The sequence below is a fragment of the Bos grunniens genome, chromosome 10, assembly GCF_055505025.1.
Source record: "Bos grunniens cultivar Pamir isolate PY7600 chromosome 10, Bosgru_T2T1.0, whole genome shotgun sequence".
Taxonomy (NCBI): Eukaryota; Metazoa; Chordata; class Mammalia; order Artiodactyla; family Bovidae; genus Bos; species Bos grunniens.
The window spans coordinates 76,952,517-76,976,829 of NC_141174.1; the positions used below are offsets into that span (position 1 = coordinate 76,952,517).

General features: G+C 42.4%; 3 protein-coding genes across 7 annotated transcripts; all 3 read left to right on the top strand.

The window, feature by feature from the left end:
• Positions 1–115: 115 nt before the first annotated feature.
• LOC147364981 (angiogenin-2) lies at positions 116–11,929 on the top strand. Of its 3 annotated transcripts, none has more exons than XM_086318995.1 (2): positions 116–231; positions 11,324–11,929. In XM_086318995.1, exon 2 carries the CDS (start codon positions 11,342–11,344, stop codon positions 11,783–11,785), a length of 444 nt encoding a protein of 147 aa, XP_086175121.1. In that variant the 5' UTR covers positions 116–231; positions 11,324–11,341; the 3' UTR covers positions 11,786–11,929. The 3 variants fall into 3 exon arrangements, with proteins under 3 accessions (XP_086175121.1, XP_086175123.1, XP_086175122.1); XM_086318997.1 differs by having other exon boundaries at positions 116–170; XM_086318996.1 differs by lacking the exon at positions 116–231 and adding an exon at positions 8,440–8,575.
• LOC147364979 (angiogenin-1) lies at positions 116–16,720 on the top strand. 2 transcript variants are annotated; one of them, XM_086318991.1, is made up of 2 exons: positions 116–231; positions 16,105–16,720. In XM_086318991.1, the coding sequence occupies exon 2, from the start codon at positions 16,123–16,125 to the stop codon at positions 16,567–16,569; it is 447 nt and encodes a 148-aa protein (XP_086175117.1). In that variant the 5' UTR covers positions 116–231; positions 16,105–16,122; the 3' UTR covers positions 16,570–16,720. The 2 variants fall into 2 exon arrangements, with proteins under 2 accessions (XP_086175117.1, XP_086175118.1); XM_086318992.1 differs by having other exon boundaries at positions 116–170.
• LOC147364980 (ribonuclease 4) lies at positions 116–21,865 on the top strand. 2 transcript variants are annotated; one of them, XM_086318993.1, is made up of 2 exons: positions 116–231; positions 20,617–21,865. In XM_086318993.1, exon 2 carries the CDS (start codon positions 20,634–20,636, stop codon positions 21,075–21,077), a length of 444 nt encoding a protein of 147 aa, XP_086175119.1. In that variant the 5' UTR covers positions 116–231; positions 20,617–20,633; the 3' UTR covers positions 21,078–21,865. The 2 variants fall into 2 exon arrangements, with proteins under 2 accessions (XP_086175119.1, XP_086175120.1); XM_086318994.1 differs by having other exon boundaries at positions 116–170.
• The last annotated feature ends 2,448 nt before the right edge of the window (positions 21,866–24,313 follow it).

Below are 24,313 nucleotides of genomic sequence, written 5' to 3' on the forward strand. Positions count from 1 at the left end.
AGAACGAGGGTTGCTCTGACGCCTGCTTTGGAGGCGGGTCCTGGCGGGAGGCGCCTCCTAGGAGAAGTGGGGTGCTGTCCCAACTACAAAAAGCCTCGCACCCCGACCCTTCTCCACCTCTGTGCATCTTCTCCCGACTCGACGTCGTCGTTACAGGGAAGAAGAAGCGGGTGAGAAAAACTTCTGTTTCCACCGTTTTGCCCATTTCTGCAGATTTGTTCCGAGGCCGAGGTAGGTTCACACTCCCGCTCATTCATCTCCTCCTCTACTCCTTTTTCGGTAGCTTTATCCGGGAGTTTGGGCGAGGGAGTCCCTTTTTAGCAGAGACAGAATGGAGTTCTGTAGGGAGGCGTTTGCGGACTGGAGGGGCTGAAGAATGGGAAGGAAGGTTCTTCTACAGTTAGGGATCCCACATTCCTGTGTACAGTCTCTCCGTCGTGTCCGACTCTTTGCGACCCCACGGACTGTGACCCACCCCACTCCTCGGACTGGGATTCTCCAGGCAAGAATACTAGAGTGGGGTTGCCATGCGGTCTTCCAGCCCACATTCCTACTCTGCTGCTTCTTTTCTGCAGCTGAGTAGAGCTGCCAGGATGAAATGCCTGTTGCCTAGAACATAGGCTGTAAGCGTGACCGCAGAATTGGTGAACGGAAGGGAAATCCGAGGGCTACACTTCCTTAGGAAAACAGGATGATCGCCAGATTTACGAACCCTGACTTGTCAAGTTTTTGCAACCATAACTGACATTTGGGAACTCGTGTTTTCCTTTTCTCCTCTGTCTTCTCCCCCTTAACCCGTCTTCAGCCTGAATTGTGAAATTCTTTGAGACACTTTGCCAACAACCTCTTCTCTAAACTTTCTTAGTGGAACCTTGGGATCCTCAACTTTCTTATTCTGTGACAGCACACCAAATGATAACGACACAGGCTTACTTAGGAAGGACAGTAAAAGCGATTTTCAACAGAATTTGGGGGCCTGGGGAAATCTCAAGTGAGCTGTAGGGGAGCAGAATTTGCTACCCCAAAAAGTCTCTTTGGCATATTATTTTAACTTGGTTGTTTTCTAAAAAACAGTAGACAAGGAGAAAATCCTGAAAACCTAGTAGGAGTTACCTTTTTGTAACAAGAAACATTTACATTTATAAGGGAAACCTCCATTTGTAAGAACGTCTCCCTTGCTGTACCGGGAAGAAGATGATGACCAAATCTCTACAAACTCTTGCCAACTGGAGAAGCCAAAGACTTAAGTTGCATAACAACCCTACTTTTGTTTATTGTGCTTTTCCTGGTAACTTTCCATAACTTTCCATAACTTTCCTCCCCACCCTCAACATCCTCTTTTGAGCCAAATTAGTTTGGCTTGGGAAAATCATTCTAGAAAAAGAGGAATGGCTCTGGCTATTGTTAAAAGAGCAGATGTGAGTGTATAAGCAGTCAAAGCTAAGAGGTTTACCCAGTTACTGTTAGAAGCATTTGCCAGCATGATTCATAAATTAGATGGTTGAGAAAGTGGACCACAGCAGGCTGGTGAAAACCCTCTTTTGAATCCGTATTTGAGCAAACAGTCTCTGGTCAGCTATTCTCAGAACGCATTGAAATACCTGGGCAAGAGCTGCTGCTGCTGCTAAGACGCTTCAGTCGTGTCCGACTCTGTGCGACTCCATAGACGGCAGCCCACCAGGCTTCCCCGTCCCTGGGATTCTCCAGGCAAGAATACTGGAGTGGGTTGCCATTTCCTTCTCCAATTGCGAAAGAGCAAATGGGCACAAAATCCAGAGTCTGTTGAAAACTGAATGTTTAATGTTTGTTTTTATTTGGAAATATAGGTAGGCCAGTAGGACTTTGTCCCTATTCGCCCTCAATAGTGTTTTCTGCTTCCTGGAGGTAGAAGGGTAATCCTTATTTCCATGTGGGCTTCATCCTCCTTTAACCATTGACTTCTCTTACTAGATAAGTTTCACACTTAGAGACCTAAAATTTTTTGTTATGAAGAAATTCATAGATTAATCTCTTCCCTCCATCACCTACTTTTATAATTACCCTTGAGGACAGAACTAAACATATGTACTCTGTATAAAGGGCAAAGTACACTAGCACTAAGTCCATAGAAGGAGAACCCGTGCTTCCTGTGTCTTTGTGCAGGGAAACTATTGGTTTGAAGGAGAGAGTGAAAGACATTTCAAAATAAAGGGGATGGCTTTAAGTTCAAGCTGTCGGAACATTTTTTAAATATATGAGCATTTTTTTCAATTGGCAGTGCAATTGTTTCCCATCTATTGAAGGTAAGGTAAGTGAAGTCACTTAGTCGTGTCCGACTCTTTGTGACCCCACGAGCTGTAGCCTACCAGGCTCCCCCATCCATGGGATTTTCCAGGCAAGAGTACTGGAGTGGATTGCCATTTCCTTCTCCAGGGAAATCTTGCCAACACAGGGATCGAACCGGCTCTCCCACATTGCAGGCAGACGCTTTTCGGTCTGATCCACCATGGCACTTCCCATCTGTTGAAGTTACTGACAAAAAGATATAGCATTCATTAATCATAGATTATGGGTAGTCCTTCACTATTCAACAGGAATTAGTTCCAGGACTTGCCAAGGGACCTAAACCTGATGCTCAAGCCCCTTATATAAAATGACATAGTATTTGTACTAATAATCTACACACATCCTCCCTATACTTTAAATGATCTCTAGATTACTTATAATACTTAATACAATGTAAATACTATGTAAACAGTTGCTGGGACACAGTGAATTTAAAATTTTGCTTTTTTGAACTTTCTAGAATTTTTTTTCAAATATTTTCGGTCCATAGTTGGTTGAATCTGAGGATGGGGAACCTGTGGATATGGAAGGTTAACTGTAGCTTCTCATTGTAGGCATTTTGAGTAAGCATTTCAGTTCAGTTGCTCAGTTGTGTCCGACTCTTTGAGACCCCATTGACTGCAGCACACCAGGCTTCCCTGTCCATCACCAATTCCTGAAGCTTACTCAAACTCATACCATCCTGTCTGTGAAGCCATCCAACCATCTCATCCTCTGTCATCCCCTTCTCCTCCTGCCTTCAATCTTTCCCAGATTCAGGGTCTTTTCAAATGAGTCAGTTCTTCCCATCAGGTGGCCAAAGTATTGGAGTTTCAGCTTCAGCATCGGTCCTTCCAAAGAATATTCAGGACTGATTTCCTTTAGGATGGACTGGTTTGATGTCCTTGCAGCCCAAGGGACCCTCAAGAATCTTCTCCAACACTACAGTTCAAAAGGATCAATTCTTTGGCACTCAACTTTCTTTATAGTCCAACTCTCACATCCATACATGACTACTGGAAAAACCATAGCTTTGACTAGATGGACCTTTGTCAGCAAAGTAATGTCTCCACTTTTTAATATGCTATCTAGGTTGGTCATAGCTTTTCGTCCAAGGAGCAAGCGTCTTTTAATTTTACGGCTGCAGTCACCATCTGCAGTGATTTTGGAGCCCAAGAAAATAAAGTCTCTCACGGCTTCCATTGTTTCCCCACCTATTTGCCATGAAGTGATGGGACTGGATGCCATGATCTTAGTTTTCTGAATGTTGAGTTTTAAACCAACTTTTTCACTCTCCTCTTTCACTTTCATTAAGAGACTCTTTAGTTCCTCTTCATTTTCTGCCATTAGGTGGTGTCTTCTGCATATCTGAGGTTATTGATATTTCTCCCAGTAATCTTTTTTTTTTCCATTTTTCTCCGTAATAATTTAATGGCCATATTAATAAAGCAGTATATGTACATAATGTAAAACTGTCAACATTTTGTGATTGTAAACTCAAAGAATTTTTTTTAAATTTTATTTTATTTTTAAACTTAACAATATTGTATTAGTTTTGCCAAATATCAAAATGAATCCGCCACAGATATACTCTCCCAGTAATCTTGATTCCAGCTTGTGCTTCATCAAGCCTGGCATTTCACATGATGTACCCTGCATAGAAGTTAAATAAGCAGGGTGACAATATACAGCCTTGACATACTCCTTTCCTGATTTGGAACCAGTCTGTTGTTCCATGTCCAGTTCTAACTTGCTTCTTGACCTGCAAACAGATTTCTCAGGAGGCAGGTCAGGTGGTCTGGTATTCCCATCTCTTTAAGAATTTTCCACAGTTTGTTGTGATCCACACAGTCAAAGGCTTTGGCATAGTCAACAAAGAAGAAGTAAATGTTTTTCTGAAACTCTCTTTCTTTTTCGATGATCCAGCGGATGTTGGCAATTCGATGTCTGGTTCCTCTGCCTTTTCCAAATCCAGCTTGAACATCTGGAAGTTCACGGTTCACCTACTGTTGAAGCCTGTCTTGGAGAATTTTGAGCATTACTTTACTAGCGTGTGAGATGAGTGCAATTGTGCAGTAGTTTGAACATTCTTTGGCATTGCCTTTCTTTGGGATTGGAATGAAAACTGACCTTTTCCAGTCCAGTGGCCACTGCTGAGTTTTCCAAATTTGCTGGCATATTAGTAAGCATTTAGATGCATTTTAACGAAATAGTAAAATTTTCTTTTTATTTCAAAATCTTGTTTCCTGTTTTCATCACCTCATTGTATCAAGGTGAAAAGAAAAACAATTAGAATAAAAGTAATCATTCATTATTCACCAACTTGCTTTTGGCATTTTCAGTTCTATGGACAGATTGCTGCTGCTGCTAAGTTGCATCCAACTCTGTGCGACCCTATGGACTGTAGCCTGCTAGGCTCCTCTGTCCATGGGATTCTCCAGGCAAGACCACTGGAGTGGGTTGCCATTTCCTTCTCCAGTGCATGAAAATGAAAAGTGAAAGTGAAGTCGCTCAGTCATGTCCGACTCTTCACAACCCCATGGACTGCAGCCTACCAGGCTCCTCTGCCCATGGGATTTTCCAGGCAAGAGTACTGGAGTGGGTTGCCATTGCCTTCTCTTGCATTGATGGTGGAGTTATTCGATTTTACAGCAGAAGATTAGACACTCACAGTCATTTGTGGACAGGTAAAGATGAAAGGAAAGAGAAACCCAAGAATATGATAAGGATATTTCTGAAGGTTAACAGATGGGAGGTTGAGGTCAGGTGCAGGGTGCTAACAGCTATCACATAACCTTCTCTGGAAGTGCTTTCCCGGTTCTATAAAACCTACTTAGCACCTGTTCATAAGACCAAATTCTGTGGATAAACAGAAAGTACAGTGGAGCAGCACCCTTCTGGGGAACCCCAGCTTCTCTGCAGGCTTCTACAAGGAAGTTCTTGGAACTGGCCCAAGAAACAACATCTCTGGGATCCAGATATTGCATGGGAACAATAAAACCTCAATCCTGTCTTGGGCAGGAGTAAGAACCAGGGATGTCAGAAAAAGCCAACTTGGGGACAAAAGGCCACATTTATCAAACTTTGCCTCCTAGAACAAATCTCTAATCCAAATATGGGTTAATAGTTGACCAAATCATGCCCAGGGAAGAGGTGAATGACTCTCATTGTTTGTTCAAGAGCAGTGTCCTTGGTTTGTGTGTCACTGTCAGGGTTGGGAATTTTCAGACCTGGTCTCTCCACCCTGTTCATCTGATCACTGTGTGATCAGAACCAGGAGGGACCTCCAGATTCACTTGGCTGGAACCCATCTCCAGGAACAAATAGCTGGAACCCCTCTGCAGTTGGAGGGAAACTTCCAGATTTTTGTAAGATTCTTCCATCTGGGTAATCCATTGTTTTACTTGTCTGTTTTTTGTTTATATACTATAGCCATCCATCCATTTTAATGAAACTATTTTCCCGTATTTTAAAGCCTCTGGGCCCAATCTCATGAATTCAGAAGAAAATGAATTAGATTCCAAAGTTTAAAATGAAAACAGATTTCTTTGGGGGATATCCTATATGTAGATAAAGGCAAATTAGTGCCACTGGGAGCAAGTGGCGGAGAAGGCAATGGCACCCCACTCCAGTACTCTTGCCTGGAAAATCCCACGGGCGGAGGAGCCTTGTGGGCTGCAGTCCATGAGGTCGATTAGGGTCCGACTCGACTGAGCGACTTCGTTTTCACTTTTCACTTTCACGCATTGGAGAAGGAAATGACAACCCACTCCAGTGTTCTTGTCTGGAGAATCCCAGGGACGGGGGAGCCTGGTGGGCTACCGTCTCTGGGGTCGCACAGAGTTGGACATGACTGAAGCGACTTAGCAGCAGCAGGGAGCAAGTGGAGGGCTAGGACAGATTTCTAAATTGTGATAAAATCCCCAAAGCCTGGGGAAAGCTGTTTGCTGAAGGGTATCTGGAGCCCCATCTCACCCCTACCTCCGAAATATAGGTTTTGTATGACGCTGAACAAGAAAAGAAACAGAAAGTGTATTTTTAGCTCTTCGTTTTCTTTTTCTTAAATATCTATTTATTTATTGGCTGCACCAGGTGTTAGCTGTGGCACAGGGATCGTCAGTCCTTGCGGCAGCACACAGGATCTTTGGTTGTGGCTCTGGCACTCCTAGTTGTGGCATGAGGGATCTAGTCCCCTGACCTGGGATCAAGCCCCGGCCCCAGGCATGGGAGTGTCGGGCTTTGGCCACTGCATCACCAGGGAAGTCCAATCTCTGTTTACTTGTAAACTTCCCTGCTAACTTCTTTAAGAAAATTTTGGAGGATTTCCCTAGCAATCCAAGCAGGACTATGCCATGTTTTCACTGCCAAAGGCATGGGTTCAATTCCTTGTCAGGGAACCAGGATTCCACAAGCTGTGTGGTACAGCAAAAAAGGAAGAAAGAAAGTTTTGGGTGCTCTTTGAAAGCAAAGTGGAACACACCCCAAGATCAAAAGAAGGTGCACTGACCATAATTACTCGTCATCAAAGGTTGGGGTAATTCTCTGGTCCATGAAGTTTGATGGCTCCCTTGAATACAAAATACTGTCTGTTGGAGAGGACAAGAATGTTACTTTTTATAAAGACCAAGGGATTAGTTTGAGACACAGGATAAAAATCTAAAGTATATTTGAAATAAATTCCACTGCCAATTATGTGCTTGGGTCCTGGAGGATCTGTGTAAAGGAGTCTAACTATCCTTGACCAAATGTGAGGCTCTGTACCATTTGCCTAGGCAGATTCACTTCTGTACCACAAACATTCTGTCTCTTATTTGTTTTTTCCCAATTCCATTTTACCTCTTGTTTCCAGAAGTTTAGAATTGCAAACATGTGAGAACTGAAAACAATGTGTGAAGTCGGGGAGCAGATGTTAGACAGAGGTGGCCATAGTGTGTTTGTTGGGGTTTGGTTTCTGGATGTCTCAGGGAGTCAAAATTACAATAAGTCTAAGCAAACTTCAGCTGAGTTGTTTCAGGATGAATTTTGCAAATTTTGTAAACCAGAAATAAAGATATTTCTTTACCTCCCCAGACTGGAACATGAAGGCCTTCAACCTTCCAACAAACAACTACCTTTTTAGGGTGCCAAGGCCTGACATAGGGTCAGCACCTAAACTAGAGGTGAAGAGGGCTGGGCTTACACCCTGAGCCTTAAGGGAAGATGCATACCAGTGAGACTGGGCTCACATCATCCTATCATCTCTTTCTTTCAGCTGGTGGCTGTGCCAGCAACTAAATCCATACAAACTTATCTTTACAATTCCATGGTCACTGGACATTTGCTATGAAACTAGAAACGTTCCCTGATGCCTTAATGAGAACCACGGAATTTCAGACTTTTACAGTGAGCAACTCTCATTTTATAGATAAGCAAATTTAGGTTTGGAGAGGAAAATGTAATCAGTCATTTAAAAAAATATATATTGCGGGTGTGCTGTGAGGCATGTAGTATGATTCAAGGTGAATAATATGCTCTCTGCCCTGTTGTAGATTATGCGCCAGTAGGAAACACTTATCCTGGAGGAGGGCATGGCAACCTACTCCAGTATTCTTGCCAGAATAATGCTGTGGCAGAAGATCCTGGTGGGCTGCAGTCCATGTGGTCACAGAGAGTCGGTAACGACTAAGTGACTGAATGGGGATGCAAGAAACATTTATAAGTAAATAGGTAATTGTTTGCTTAAGATCCCATTAATAATGGTTTGGGAATGGCAGGCATGAAACCTGATGACAGCTAAATCTTTATTTGTGATATCCTGAGCTTTGTGACTTTTGTTTTGACACTCGTATCTAGTGAGGTGTCCTTGGTCTTAATATCTAAGGCATAGAGTGTTTGGACAGAGACTGTGGCCAGGCCTGCCAGCTCACACCCTCTTCTGTGATCAGCAATATTCCCTGTACAATACTGATTCTGCCTACAAGGACCCACTGTTACCGCCAAGCAAGGGAGACAACATTCCTATCCACCACTGCCACCTAATGACTCTTTGGGGGTACTATCAGCTCAGGTTCTACTAAATTTGTGAACTCAGATTTTGCCCTCTGTTCACAGTGTGACCATTAAGGATGCTTCCACCCTTGACAGCCTGCCATTCTACAACTCCTTTTGTCGTTAAAAGGCAATATTTGTGCATTGCAGAGCAGGAGACTTAACTGATCACAGTTCAAGAAAAGTGTCTTTCAAAAAAGTAGAAAAAGAAAACACACCCAGGAGACTGAAACACCACGTAAAGGTAAAGAGCTCAGTGCACGGGGAGCATGGCAGCCCAGCGGCTGTGGCGGAGCAGTAGCCCTGTGGGACGTCTTGTTACTCTTTTAGGCGTGACTCTCCCAGTCGTCTACCACTTTCTTGTTGCTGCTGCTGCCAAGTCACGGCAGTCGTGTCCGACTCTGTGCGACCCCATAGACGGCAGCCCAACAGGCTCCCCTGTCCCTGGGAGTCTCCAGGCAAGACCACTGGAGTGGGTTGCCACTTCCTTCTCCAGTGCATGAAAGTGAAAAGTGAAAGTGAAGTCGCTCAGTCCTATCCGACTCTTAGCGACCCCATGGACTGTAGCCTTCCAGGCCCCTCCGTCCATGGGATTCTCGTTAACCTCCGCAAAATACTTTTGCTGTTTCTATTACAAATGATACTCTTATGTGCCTAATGGAAACCATTTCAGAGGCTATTTCTTTCTTTCAGTATTGAGGAATGACCAAAGAATCTTAGGGTATAATTTGGTAATTCTTTGGTAGTATACCAAATTTGTCTATAGGTAAGATAAAACAGACAAGGTAGATCAATGCCAGATGCTGATTAGAAAGAGAGATCATTTCGCTCAACCTTCCTGTGTAGGCTCACGTGCCTTCCTATGTAAGCAGCGGAATCCTGAATCCTTTTGTCTTTCTAGAGTCACAGTTGTGCTCCCAGGACTGTTTAGCATCACTACAGGTTTGGTGTTATAATTGGTGGTCTCTTCAAGGGCTATAAAAATATTTAACAGCAAAATATGTTTATTGATTTACACATAAGAAAAGCACAATATAAAAATAATTTAATATCCATGACTCTATACCATTTATTTTTAAATTTAGAATTCATAAAGATTATAGTACAGTTAAAAATAAATTGAAGGTCAAATCTTTGTCCCATTTAAGAATTTCTCAGCATGTGTGATAATTGCCAAGAAATCATAGCCAATAATAAAATGAATGAGTTACTCATGGGAAAACAATTTGAAAAACAAAATTTATAAAAATCAGTTTCCAATTTACAGTGGAAAGTTATTTTTATTGTTGGATGTGAGGGCATTCACATATATTTGGTGAGATGTGGAGTAGACTGTGGTAGTTTATAAAAAGGCCCTGTTTGTCACATTTTTTCCCAAAGAACTGAAGGTAGAGCAGAAACTACCTGCTACAAACAACAAATATCTTTCAGTTCTCAAGTTTCAGAAGACATAAAATCTTAGTGACTTGTAAGAAATTTGTTATCTATTTTATTATATTCTATGCATATTTAGTTCTATTTTTAATTATCTGTCACTGACTTAAAATTGTGCCCCAGGATGAAACACAGTATTTGCTCTCTGGGTGTGTTGAGTGTCTGTGACACACCATTCCTAAAATGTTTGAGTTTTACAGTTTGAGTTGACTGCTCTTGAGAGGAGATAGCAGCCTTTTTCTTTTGAAGATGATATTAAGAAATCAATACAGGAAATTATAAAGCCTTTGATTTGATGAAGAGATCTAAGGTATTTTGTTTGCTTGTTTTACCACATGGTAATACCATTTGCCTGTTGTGTATCAGCGTAGGTATGTATTCAGGGAAACTGAAAAAATATCCTCTGAGAATCATCCTGTTTGTTCCCAGTGCAAGAAGCTCCTAAGAATAAGCCTGAGTTCCTCCTCCTCCAGTCCTCTGTAAGAGCTAGAGGATGAAGCAAGTGTCTTTTAAGTTCATGGCTGCAGTCACCGTCTGCAGTGATTTTGGAGTTCAAGAAAATTAAAATCTATCACTTACTTCCACGTTTCCCCCTTCTATTTGCCTTAGAGTGATGAGACCAGATGCCATGATCTTAGTCTTTTTAACATTGAGTTTTAAGCTAGCTTTGTCATGTTTGATAAGAGGCTCTTTAGTTCCTCTTCACTTTCTGTCATTAGAGTGTTATGATCTCTGGTTCATCTGCTTTTTGAAACCCAGCTTGTACATCTGAAAGTTCTAGGATCACATACTGCTGAAGCCTAGCTTGAAAGATTTTGAGCATAACTTGCTAGAATGTGAAATGAGCACAACTGTATGGTAGTTTATATAATAATTCCACCTTTGGCCATGAACCACCTATTTCTTGGGGAATTAGGTCTGCTTCCCTTCACCTCAGCACCTCAGGGTGCAACTGCTCTCCTCACAGTCAACTGATGGATTTGAATGCCTGGGATCTGTCTTCAACAATCCTCTGATCGCCCCTTCCCTGGGATTCAAGGTTCCAAAGAAGTCCTCTTCTTCATAGCTTTCAGCATCTTAACTGTCTCATCTCAGTAAACTGGCGCTCCCATCCCCTCCCCATGGATGCCACATCCCATATTACAGAGGCACTTGGTGTGTCTTAATGGTCTTTGTCTTCCAGGACCTAGCATGGTGCCTGGTATCCAGTAGGGACTTATATAGTGTTTGTTATTAAATTAGCTAATAACTGAATTAAAGAGTGTGAATGGATTTTGTAATGTTACAACTGATAGAAAGGTATATTTTCAGTGATCCTCAGGGATAGGAAAGTTCAGCTGGGGCTGGAGTTGTGTTCAGAAGACTTTTACATTGATTTTTTAAAGGAATCAATAGACAAAACAGATGAAACTAACGAGAAAAGGAAAAGAATATCACTAAGTAGTGATGAAGGATACCTGACTCATGATACCTTGTCAGAGAGAAAAGTCCTTGCACTTTTAGCCTAATTTGGCCATGCTGTTCTGTCCGCTACTTAATCTCCTTTTGCCCTTTGCAGGAGCCTTTGTTGGAAGACATGGTCATGGTCTTGAGCCCCCTGTTTTTGGTTTTCATGCTGGATCTGGGCCTGACCCCACAAACCCTGGCCCAAAATGATGCGTACAGGGGATTTCTAAGGAAGCACTATGATCCTAGCCCAACAGGCCACGATGACAGATACTGTAATACCATGATGGAGAGACGAAGCATGACTAGACCCTGCAAAGACACCAACACCTTTATTCATGGCAACAGTAATGACATCAGGGCCGTCTGTGATGATAGGAATGGAGAACCTTACAGAAACGGTCTTAGAAGAAGCAGGTCTCCCTTCCAGGTCACCACCTGCAAGCATAGAGGAGGGTCCCCCCGGCCTCCATGCCGGTATAGAGCCTTCAGAGCAAACAGGGTCATTGTTATTCGCTGTCGAGATGGCTTTCCCATCCACCTTGAGGAGAACTTTATCCCTCCAAGACCGTAGTCCAGAGCTGGCTCTGCTCTTCCTTCCTTGCATTTCCCCCTCGCATTATGGCAACATGCATTGCTAGGAACTCAGAACATGAGCTGCTGATCTTTTCTTTTATGCTTTACAATATGCTTCGTAAATAAAAATTCTCTGAAATCAGCACGAATCAGTCTCCTCAATGATCCCTGGTCTATTGATCTTCCCCCATTTTCTCTATTCAGTTTCCCCCTGAGAGGGTTGGATGGGACAGCAATGCCTTTTTCCTTATCAGTCATTTCCATCTCAGGTAACAGGGGGCAGACTTTTCCTTTCTGTGAAGGTTGGGATGTTAAATTTATCTTTCAGAGACATAATTTTAGAGGACATAATGACCAAAACCATCCCAAAGAAAAAGAAATGCAAGAAGGCAAAATGGTTGTCTGAGGAGGCCTTACAAATTGCTGAGAAAAGAAGAAAAACGAAAGGCTAAGGAGAAAAGGAAAGATATACCCATCTGAATGCAGGTCTCCAAAGAATAGCAAGAAGAGATAAGAAAGCCTTCCTGACTGAACAATGCAAAGGAATAGAGGAAAACAGTAGAATGGGAAAGACTAGAGATCTCTTCAAGAAAATTAGAGATACCAAGGGAACATTTCATGCAAAGATGGGCTCAATAAAGGACAGAAATGGTATGGACCTAACAAAAGCAGAAGAGATTAATAAGAGGTGGCAAGAATATACAGAAGAACTATACAGAAAAAGGTCTTCATGACCCAGATAACCACGATGGAGTGAGCACTCACCTAGAGCCAAACATCCTAGAGTGTGAAGTCAAGTGGGCCTTAGGAAGCATCACTATGAACAAAGCTAGCGGAGGTGATGGAATTCCAGCTGAGCTACTTCAAATCCTCAAAGATGACGTTGTTAAAGTACTGCACACATTATGCCAGCAAATTTGGAAAACTCAGCAGTGGCCACAGGACAGGAAAAGGTCAGTTTTCATTCCAATGTCAAAGAAGGGCAGTTCCAAAGAATGTTCAAACTACTGTACAATTGGGCTCATTTCACATGCTAACAAGGTAATGCTCAAAATCTTTCAAGCTAGCCTTCAACAGTACATGAATTGAGGACTTCCAGATGTACAAGCTGGATTTAGAAAAGGCAGAGAAACCAGAGATCAAATTGTCAGCATCCACTGGATCACAGAAAAAGCAAGGAAATTCCAGAAAAAAACATCTATTTCTGCTTCATTGACTACACTATAGCCTTTGACTGTGTGTATCTCAACAACCTGGAAAATTCTGAAAGAGATGGGAATACTAGACCACCTTACCTGCCTCCTGAGAAACATGTATGCAGGTCAAGAAGCAACAGTCAGAACCAGACATGGAATAATGGACTGGTTCAAAATTGGGAAAGGAGTATGTCAAGGCTGTATATTGACACTCTGCTTATTTAACTTATATGCAGAGTGCATCAGGTGAAATGCGGGGCTGGAGGAAGCACAAGCTGGAATCAAGATTGCTGGGAGAAATATCAACAACCTCAGATATGCACATGATACCACTTTAATGGCAGAAAGCAAAGAGGAACTAAAACACCTCTTGATGAAGGTGAAAAAGGAGAGTGAAAAAGCTGGCTTAAAACTCAACATTCAAAAAACTAGGATGGCATCTGGTCCCATAAGTTCATGGCAAATAGATGGAGAAAAAATGGAAACAGTGACAGATTTTATTTACTTGGGCTCAAAATCACTGTGCATGGTGACTGCAGTCATGAAATTAAAACACACTTGCTCCTTGGAAGAAAAGCTATGACAAACCTAGATAGCATATTAAAAAGCAGAGATATCACATTGCTGAAAAAGGTCTGTATAGTCAAAGCTATGGTTTTTCCAGCAGTCATGTATGGATGTGAACTTGGGACCATAAAGAAAGCTGAGCCAGTGAACTGATGCTTTTGAACTGTAGTGTTGGAGAAGACTCTTGAGAGTCCCTTGGACTGCAAGGAGATTGAAGGCAGGAGGAGAAGGAGACAACAGAAGACGAGACAGTCGGATAGCATCACCAACTCAATGGCCATGAATTTGAGCAAGCTCCAGGAGATGTAAAGGACAGGGAAGCCTGGCATGCTGCAGACTATGGAGTTGCAAAGAGTTGGACACGACTGAGTGACTGAACAGCAATAAAACAGACAAGGCAGATCAATGTCAGAGGCTGATTAGAAAGCTCACCCTATGACATGCCTTCCCATGTAAGCAACAGAATCCCGAATCCTTTTGTCTCTCTAGACTCACAGTTGTACTCCCAGGATTGTTTAGCATCACTACAGGTTTAGTGCTACAACTCGTGGCCTCTTTAAGGGCTACAAAAATACTTAATATGAAAATATGTTTATTGACTTACAACAAGAAAAGCACAGTATAAAAATTAATAATTTAATATCCATGACACTACACCACTTCTGTTTAAGTTTAGGATTCATAAAGATTATAGCACATTTAAAAATAAATTGAAGATCAGATTTTTATCCTAGTCTAAGAATTTCTCAGCATGTGTGATGACTGATGAGAAAACATAGCCAATTATAAATTGGATGAGTTACTCATTGGAAAACAATTTGAAAAACCAAGTTATACAAATCAGTTTGCAATTAACACTGGAAAGTTCTTTTTATTGTTAGACATGAGGACATTCACATATCTTTGTAAAATGTGAAGTAGGACCATGGTGGTTTTTTTTAAAAAGGCCCTATCCTTTCAATTTTCCTCCAAAGAACTGATGGTATAGTCAGAAACTACCTGCTACAAACAATAGGCATCTTGCAATGCTCCAGTTCTCAACTTTCAGAAGAAATAAAATCTTAGTGGCTCATAAGAAGCTTGTTTTCTATTTTGTTATAAATTATGCCTGTCTAATTCTATTTTTAATTATCTATCATTGAGTTAAAATCATGTCCCAGCAAGAAGCACAGTATTTACTCTCTGGCTGTGCTGAGTGTCTGTGACACACCATTCCTGGGATTCGTGAGCTTTACAGTTTTAGTTGACTGCTCCTGAGTGATGATGGCAGCTGTCTCTTCTTTTGAGGAAGATGTTAAGAAATCAATACAGCAAATTATAAAGCCTTTGATTGAATGAAAAGGTCTGAAGTGTTTTGTTGTTTATTTGTTTAAGCACACGATAATACCACTTGCCTGTTACGTAACTGTCCACCTAGGCCTTCAGGGAAACTGGAAAATATTCTCTGAGAATAATCCAAACTGTTCCCAGTGCAAGAAGCTCTCAAGAGGAAGCCTGAATTCCTCTTCCTCCAGTTCTCTGTAAGAGCTGACCCCAGACCCACTCCCAAGTATGACACAGATTCTTCCACACTTGTCCCTGTTCTTTCTGCTATTGCTATTGCAAAGTCACTTCAGTCGTGTCCGACTCTGTGTGACCCCATAGACGGCAGCCCACCAGGCTCCCCCATCCCTGGGATTCTCCAGGCAAGAATACTGGAGTGGGTTGCCATTTCCTTCTCCAATGCATGAAAGAGAAAAGTGAAAGGGAAGTCGTTCAGTTGTGTTCGACTCTTAGCGACCCCATGGACTGCAGCCTACCAGGCTCCACTGTCCATGGATTTTCCAGGCAAGAGTACTGGAGTGGGGTGCCATTGCCTTCTCCGCTGTTCTTTCTAAATAGTAATAATTCCACATTTGGCCATGAAACACATACTCCTTGGGGAATTAGTTCTTCTACTTCTGCTTCCATTCACCTCCTGGTGAAACTTTCACTGGTCTCCTCACAATCAACTGATGGGTTGATTGCCCTGGAATCTGTCTTCAACAATCCTCTCTGATCGCCCTTCCCTGGGTTCAAGTTTCCTGAAAGTCCCTCATCTTCATAGCTCTCAGCGTATATCTTATTGTCTCACTTTTGTATATTGGTGCTCTGATCCCTTCCCTGTGGCTGATCTCCCCGTGGGTGCTGCACCCTGTATTAGGGAGGCACTTGGTATGTCTTATGGTCTTTGTGTTCTAGGACCTAGCATGGTGTCTGGTACCCAGTTAATAAATGAATTAAAGAGTGTGAATGGATTTTTTAATGTTAGAAATGTAAATTTTCACTGATCTTCAGGGATAGGAAACAGTGTTTGCATTTGGAAGTTGTGTTCAGCTAATTTTAAATTGACTTTCCAAAGAAATTGATTGACAAGACAGATGAGACTACTGAGGAAAGGAAAAGAAAAAGATATACCTAGTGACAGAGGATACCTGATTCATGGCACCCCATCATAAAAACAAATCCGTATCCTTTTAGCCTAGTTTGGCAATGCTGTTCTGTGCCCTACTGCATCTCTTTTTGCCCTTGGCAGGAGCCTTTGTTGGAAGAGATGGTCATGGTCCTGAGCCCCCTGTTTTTGGTCTTCATACTGAGTCTGGGTCTGACCCCAGTGGCCCCGGCTCAAGATGACTACAGATACATACACTTCCTGACCCAGCACTACGATGCCAAACCAAAGGGCCGGAATGACGAATATTGTTTTAACATGATGAAAAATCGACGCCTGACCAGACCTTGCAAAGACCGCAACACCTTTATTCATGGCAACAAGAATGACATTAAGGCCATCTGTGAGGACAGAAATGGACAGCCTTACAGAGGCGATCTCAGAATAAGCAAGTCTGAATTCCAGATCACCATCTGCAAGCATAAAGGAGGTTCCTCCCGGCCTCCATGCCGGTACGGAGCCACAGAAGACTCCAGAGTCATTGTTGTCGGCTGTGAAAATGGCTTGCCCGTCCACTTTGATGAGTCCTTTATCACTCCACGCCACTAGCCCAGAGCTGGCTCTGCTCTTCCTTCCTTGCATTTTCCCCTTACACTGCAGCAACATTCATTGATCAGAATCCAGAAAATGAGCTGCTGATCTTTTCTGCTTTACAATATGCTTCATAAATAAAAAGTCTCTCGAATCAGTAAGAATCAAAGTCTTCTCACTGATTCTTGGTCTATTGATCTTTCTGCATTTTCTCTGTTCACCTGAGAGGGTTGGATGGTAGAGCAATGCCTCTTTCCTTATCAGTCAGTTCCTTTTCAGGCATTCAGGGGGTGCACTTTACCTTTCTGTGAAGGGGTGTGTGTGTTAGTCATCCAGTCATATCCCACTCTTTGGGATCCTGTGAACTGTAGCCCACCAGTCTCCTTTGTCCATGGAATTTTCCAGTGCCATTTCCTCCTCCAGGGGATCTTCCCAATCCAGGAATCAAACCCACATTTCTTGTGTCTTCTGCATTGGCAGGCAGATTCTTTACACTGCATCACCTGGGAAGCCCTTTGGGACTAAATACCAATAGATTAATTACATTTTCTTTCCTTCTCTCTCTCACACACACACATGAACACATTTGAAATCCTGCATAAATAACAAAATCCATTCAGGGTAGCCACCTCTTCCCTTAAGCAGGAAGAAATTTGATAGTGCTTTGAATGGAACACTCCCAGGATATTCTCATGGTTATTTCATATAAAGATAAAAAAATTGATCACTACCTTATTTTCTCTTTAATCTTTTCCTTTATCAACTGATGCCTGGCAACTCTGAGGTCTTGGGGAGGTATTAGAAAAATTCCAAGCTTATCCTTTATTCTTCAATTTGATATGGTTTCAAGAAGGAAATGGCAACCCACTCCAGTACTCTTGCCTGGAAAATCCCATGGACAGAAAAGCCTGGTAGGCTACAGTCCATGAGGTTGCAAAGAGTCAGACACAACTGAGCCACTTACTTCACTTCACTTCAAGTAAATACAAGCCTAAGTTAACAGACAGTCTTTGTAAAATATGCTAATTAATCTATGAATTTGGTGTTACCTAATTTAATCAACAGAGACCTGGATATCTTATTTAGAGTGTAGTTAATAAACTACAATTATGCATCATTATTTTTGCCATCTTATGAATGACTATCATGGTCACAGTATTCCCCATGGTGGCCTCCCCTGATGCCTACATGTCCTGAGATGGACCAAAAGTCCTGTTTCCTCAATACCTGGGTTAGAGGCTGGTGTCCTGGTATCACACAGAGCCCAGCCTCACAGAAAGTATTCAATTTATGGAGGAAGGGATGGAAGAGTAGGTCAAAGTTTCATCTATTTCAAAATTGAAAACATTGTCATTTCTCTCCAAAGTAGGAAGAAGAATTTTCCAAAACTCTTTTGGAAAATTTGTCTTACTATTATAAAGTAAAAAAAGCCCTTAGGAAGCAAGAAATTTCCAGTGCTTAGTAGACTACTGGCAAAGGCAATGGCAACCCACTCCGGTACTCTTGCCTGGAGAAGACGGAGGAGCCTGGTGGGCTGCAGTCCATGGGCTCACTAAGAGTTGGACACGACTAAGCGACTTCACTTTCACTTTTCACTTTCATGCACTGAAGAAGGAAATGGCAACCCACTCCAGTGTTCTTGCCTGGAGAATCCCAGGTATAGGGGAGCCTGGTGGGCTGCCGTCTATGGGGTCACAGAGTCGGACACGACTGAAGAGACTTAGTAGTAGTAGTAGTAGTAGTAGTAGTAGTAGTAGTAGACTACTAGAACTCTTTCTCGGGTTCTCCAACCAGTACCATCTGTTGAGGTAAAGGGGGCTTCCAAACAGACTCTTGCCCTCTTAAGGTCTTGACTCTTGTTGTTTAGTCGCTAAGTGGTGTTCAACTTCTCTGCAGCCCCATGGACTGTAGCCTTCCAGGCTCCTCTGTCCGTATGATTTCCAGAGAATCCTATGAATTCTGGAAGAATTTTGGAATGCATAGCCATTTCCTTCTCCAGGGGGCTCGTCCCCACCCAGGCATTGAACCAGCATCTCCTGCATTATAGGCAGATTCTTTACCACTGAGCCACCAGGGAAATCCTATGGTCTCGATGGGGAAGGTCAAAGGCTTGGACCATTACTATATTGATCACATCATAGTTGTGAAAACTCACATCTCCAGGGACTTCCCTGGTGGTCCAGTGGTTAATAGATTCACCTTGCAATGAAACGGATGGGGATTTGATCCTTGATCAGGTAACTAAGATCCCACGTGGCCCAGAGCATCTAAGCCCACACACCACAGCTACTGAGCAGTGGTACTGCTCAGTACCGGAACTGCACCACAACTACAGCTAAATAAATGAAAAAAAATTTTTTGAAACCTCACATCTCCGAGCATCAGCTTAGAGCAGTATTATCACATACTCAGCCCTGGTGTTAGAACAAATGACACTTTCCCAGGAAATCATGTGGCAATGAGACAAGGTGCTTCTCCACTTGCTGATGGAGCTAGCAGCTGAGTAGCCAGCCCTTCCTAGTATTTTTTGCTCTTGATCTCCTGTTCTCTCACAACCAAAAAGCTATTTAGAATGAAGTATTAATCACAGGCAAGTCATTTTATCTTAGGTCAATCATTTGTGAAATTGAAATCCTATTCCAGTATGTTTTGCTGACTTTGCAAGGATAAGAGAAAAAGAACTCAAAATAGTCAAGTCCTTAGAAAAAGAGCGACAGGCAAGGAAGAAAATTCCATGCACTTTGAAGAGGAAACATTCGTGTAGGTACACAGCATAAATCCTAGTAGCTGAGATATTTCAGCTGCAAAAAAAGCCTTCTAATGTCTTGGGAATATAGGTTCTCTACAGTATAAGAGGGAGGGTGTCTATAACATGTGCAATTAAGTATAGTTGTCATTTTAGCAGAATGAAGAGAATAAAGGAAACCAAGAAAAAATGGAAATGCTAAAAATAATCATTGCCGACCCCTACTGAACACTTAGCATAGGCTAGGCATTATGATAAGCACTTTACATTGATTTTATCATTTCTTCACAACATTCCTAGAGGTAGGTATTACCTTTATGCTTATTTTACTTTTGAGAAATATACTGAGAGAGGTTAAATAATTTTCCCAAGGCCATACAGTTAGTGTGGCAGAACTAGGTCCTTGGGACCACCGTATCAAAAGAAGTTCTTACTGAGATCATCGTGTTCAGTGGAGAAAGCCTTTGGGGCAAGCTCTAACCAAAAAGTATGTGTTGGAAGGATTTGGAGATCATTTAATTTTCTGTTGTAGGTGGAACTTTGAGAGGCACCCATTGATGTCTACATTAAACTCTGTTCATAGTGTTTTTCCTTGTCTTACTAAATCAGTTGGTTACTGTGACTGAGGCCATCCATGCTCTTGTTTGAAAAGTAAAATCTTCTCTGTAGCTAGTCGTGTTGCTAAACCATGTTGTTGAAGCAGAATGAGAGAAAGGAGACAGAATTGTGCACACTTAGTTTTGGGACAGACAATGCAAAGTACATTGTGGTGATGAAGCTCTTACCCAAGTGCTAAGTGTATCTTCAGAAGTTGCATCCAGTGGTCCTGGGGTGAGGAGTAAATTGAGCATCATTTCTTCCTGCCACCCTGCTTCCCACAACTCCTTCACTTCCCTCTCCTAACTCTGTATCACGTATCTGCAGCAGCAGACACAGCAATGTGACACAGAGCTTTGGGTCTTTCTGTGCACAGGCAAAACGTGGTTGTGAACGGAGAAGGTGGCATTTAAACGAATGATAGTTATGTTTAATCCTGATCGTTATTGTTAAGGATAGGCTGTAGGTGGAATAAGATGCAAATCCCTCATCAGCGTTATAATCACACACAGTGTGATCCACCATCATGAAGCAGCATCTTTGAAAACAAAGGACAGTAGTAACCATATGTATCAAAGTAGGAACTCAGCTGGGCCTAAACCTTAGACTGGATGTGTAGAAAAAGGCCCTGTCTGTTGCTCCAAAAATTCTCCTTGCTGCTTTGGGTTGCTCACTTCCTATTGAACCTGGGATGATTTTTCTTGCCCCTTGGTCTTCTCTAGGCATCTCCAAGGCAGTGATGGCTCTCCAGAGGACCCAGGCCTTTCTTCTGCTCTTGCTGCTGACCCTGCTGGGGCTAGGGCTGGTACAGCCCTCCTATGGCCAGGATCGCATGTACCAACGATTCCTGAGGCAACATGTGGACCCTGATGAGACAGGAGGCAATGACAGCTACTGCAATTTGATGATGCAAAGACGGAAGATGACTTCATATCAGTGCAAGCGCTTCAACACTTTCATTCATGAAGATCTTTGGAACATCCGTAGTATCTGCAGCACCACCAACATTCAGTGCAAGAATGGCCGGATGAACTGCCATGAGGGTGTAGTGAGGGTCACAGACTGCAGGGAGACAGGAAGCTCCAGGGCTCCCAACTGCAGATACCGGGCCAAGGCCAGCACCAGACGTGTTGTCATTGCCTGTGAGGGTAACCCGGAAGTGCCTGTGCACTTTGACAAGTAGATACCACTCAACAGGGGTTATGGCCCAGCAGCTGGCCCTTAACTTACTCCTTAAATAGTAATGAGTAAGCATTTGAGCTGTCCCAGGCCGACTCCCCTGATTCTTTGTTTTTTTCTTCTTTATATAACCCATTCTGTTAAACACATTGCATGACAGAGAAAGATGAGACACAAACTTATAATGAATCTGGGCTCTTCTGTAATATGCTTTCTTTTATAATATTGGTCAGCTTTGCTATCTTTGATCTTATCATCTGGAATTTAGTCATTACATAGAATTTCAAGAATTTCCAGGTCCTTTCATCTAAGCTATCTCATTCTAATACCATGGCACCCTTGGGATGCTGGTCCTAGTGTTACAGTATACAAAAGCTCAAAGTGAAGGGATTTGCTAAGACTGAAAAGTTAGTAGAAAAGCTAAGACAAAAATCTAGTTTAACAGGCTACTCATCCAGTGCTTTCCCCACTTCAGCACAAGGAGTTTTGAAAGTTTTAATACATGGCTTTTGTTATTCCTAAAAGTCAGCTCTTGGGAGAAGCATTAACAAGTTGGAAATACATACTCGCAACGTGAGACCTCTATCTGTATTATGTGGCAAACTAGCTGTATTTGGATCTAATAAGATCAAGAAATGATACAAGGAATTTTCTTTTCCCCTTCCCAAACTTTTGAGTCACCCTAGTAAGTCAGAGTATTAACATGTGCTAGATCATTAAGACTCCTTCACTCTTCCTGACTGAAAGATTTTTCATATGTTCCTTATAATAAAGAAAATAAGATAATTTCAATTCCAGGTATTTAAGAAGACTTTGTTCTTGTGTGTGAGATTATTTTTTCCTCCTATCCTCTTTTAATTCTTCTCTAGTTTATAAACATGCACATGCTTTAATATCTTCATAAACTCCGGTCAAGACTAAAGCCCATCATATTAGTGACCATGACACACAAAGCTTTGTTTCATCTGCTTCAGAGGGAATGATTCCTCTTAAGATAATTCTCATGCATTCTCCCTTTGAATATTTAGAAGCAAATTGGGGAACAGAGATGTATAAAGACATTAGCTACTAAAGAAGGAGAGTGTATGTGTATGTGTGAAAGGACTAAACTGAAAGCATTTGAATTGTAGCTGACATATATTGTTTATATTTCAGATGTACAACTTGATTTGGTTTACATACATATCCTGAGATAATCACTATAATCAAATTAACGTATTTACCACTTCACCTGGTTACCCTTTCATGTATTTGTGTGTGTGTGTGTGTGTGGTGTGAACCCATAGGATTTACCCTGTTAGCACATTTTATGTTTACACTGCTATATTGCCCACCTGTTAAAAAAATTAGGGGTTCAGAAGAGTCCTTCATAAGACGTGCTACTTTGCCATGTGGATTGTTTTGAGCTTCCCCGGTGGCTCAGACTGTAAAGCGTCTGCCTGCAATGCAGGAGACCTGGGTTCAATCCCTGGGTCAGGAAGATCCCCCGGAGAAGGAAATGGCAACCCACTCCAGTACTCGTGCCTAGAAAATCCCATGGACTGAGGAGCCTGATAGGCTACAGTCCATGAGGTCGCAAAGAGTCGGACACGACTAAGTGACTTCACTTTCATTCACTTTATTTTGAGTTAACGGTAGTGAAGCACGTGAAAACTGAAGAGAAACTGCTGCTTTTGCGGCTAAGTCGCGTCAGTCCGACTTGTGCGATCCCATAGACGGCAGCCCAGCAGCTCCACCGTCCCTGGGATTCTCCAGGCAAGAACACTGGAGTGGGTTGCCATTTCCTTCTCCAGTGCATGAAAGTGAAAAGTGAAAGTGAAGTCACTCAGTCACATCGGACTCTTAGCGACCCCATGGACTGCAGCCCACCAGGCTCCTCTGTCCATGGGATTTTCCAGGCAAGAGTACTGGAGTGGGTTGCCATTGCCTTCTCCGGAAGAGAAACTACTGCCCCTCATTTGACTTCTTAGAACAATTTAACTTGGGATTTTTCCCAGAAAAAGAGCTATTAGAAGACATAAAATGGGTCTTTTGTAGTTTGCAGCATCACATATGAGCCCTAGTAGTGTCTCCCTCCAGCTCCTACACTCCTTGAGCCACTGCTTGATTTAGGTCATCAGTGGATACCACTAACTTGCTGGGAACTCTCGAAATGTATGGGAACATGATGGCCATTTTATCTTTTCTTAGAATCATCTCTCAAGTCCTCCATACCCAGGTGCCCAGAATTCTTGCCTTTTTACTCCCCCTCTTCATTCACCCAAAGAACTAGAGAGTAGTTGGATTTACAATGTTCCCTGAGACAACCCCTCTCCAGTCTATTGGTGCCCAATTCCCCATTATTCAGGGGAATAATGAGCTAGGGCTTAAATTGCACCAGAGTTTCTGTAAATACCAACGTGTCCCCATCTAACTCTGATGACTTATTTCCCATTTGAAGAGAAGAAACAAGGGGATTCCCAGGTGGTCTGGTGGTTGGAATTCTGAGCTTTCATTGCAGGGAGTATGGGTTAGATCCCTGGTGGAGGAATTGGGATCCTGCAAGTCAACCCTCCTTGGAAGAAAAGTTATGACCAACCTAGACAGCGTATTAAAAAGCAGAGACATTACTTCGGAAACAAAGGTCCGTCTAGTCAAAGCTATGGTTTTTCTAGTAGTCATGTATGGATGTGAGAGTTGGACTATAAAGAAAGCTGAGCACTGAAGAATTGATGCTTTTGAACTGTGGTGTTGGAGAAGACTCTTGAGAGTCCCTTGGACCCCAAGGTGATCCAACCAGTCCATCCTAGAAGAAATCAGTCCTGAATATTCATTGGAAGGACTGATGCTGAAGCTGAAACTCCAATACTTTGGCCACCTGATGTGAAGAACTGACTCATTTGAAAAGACCCTGATGCTGGGGAAGATTGAAGGCAGGAGGAGCAGGGGAAGACAGAGGATGAGATGGTTGGATGGCATCACCAACTCAATGGACATGAGTTTGAGTAAACTCTGGGAGTTGTTGATGGACAGGAAAGCCTGGTGTGCTACAGTCCATGGGGTCGCAAAGAGTCAGACACAACTGAACAACTGAACTGAACTGAAGTCAACCCGCATGGCCAAAAAGAGAGAAGAAAGAAGATGGCATTGCTACTAACAAGTTTTGAAGATAAGATATAACGAAATATTCTGGATATAACTAAATATTCTAACTCTAGGACAAGAAAAATAATTTTTCTTCTACCTTCTAGGTTCTGTGTT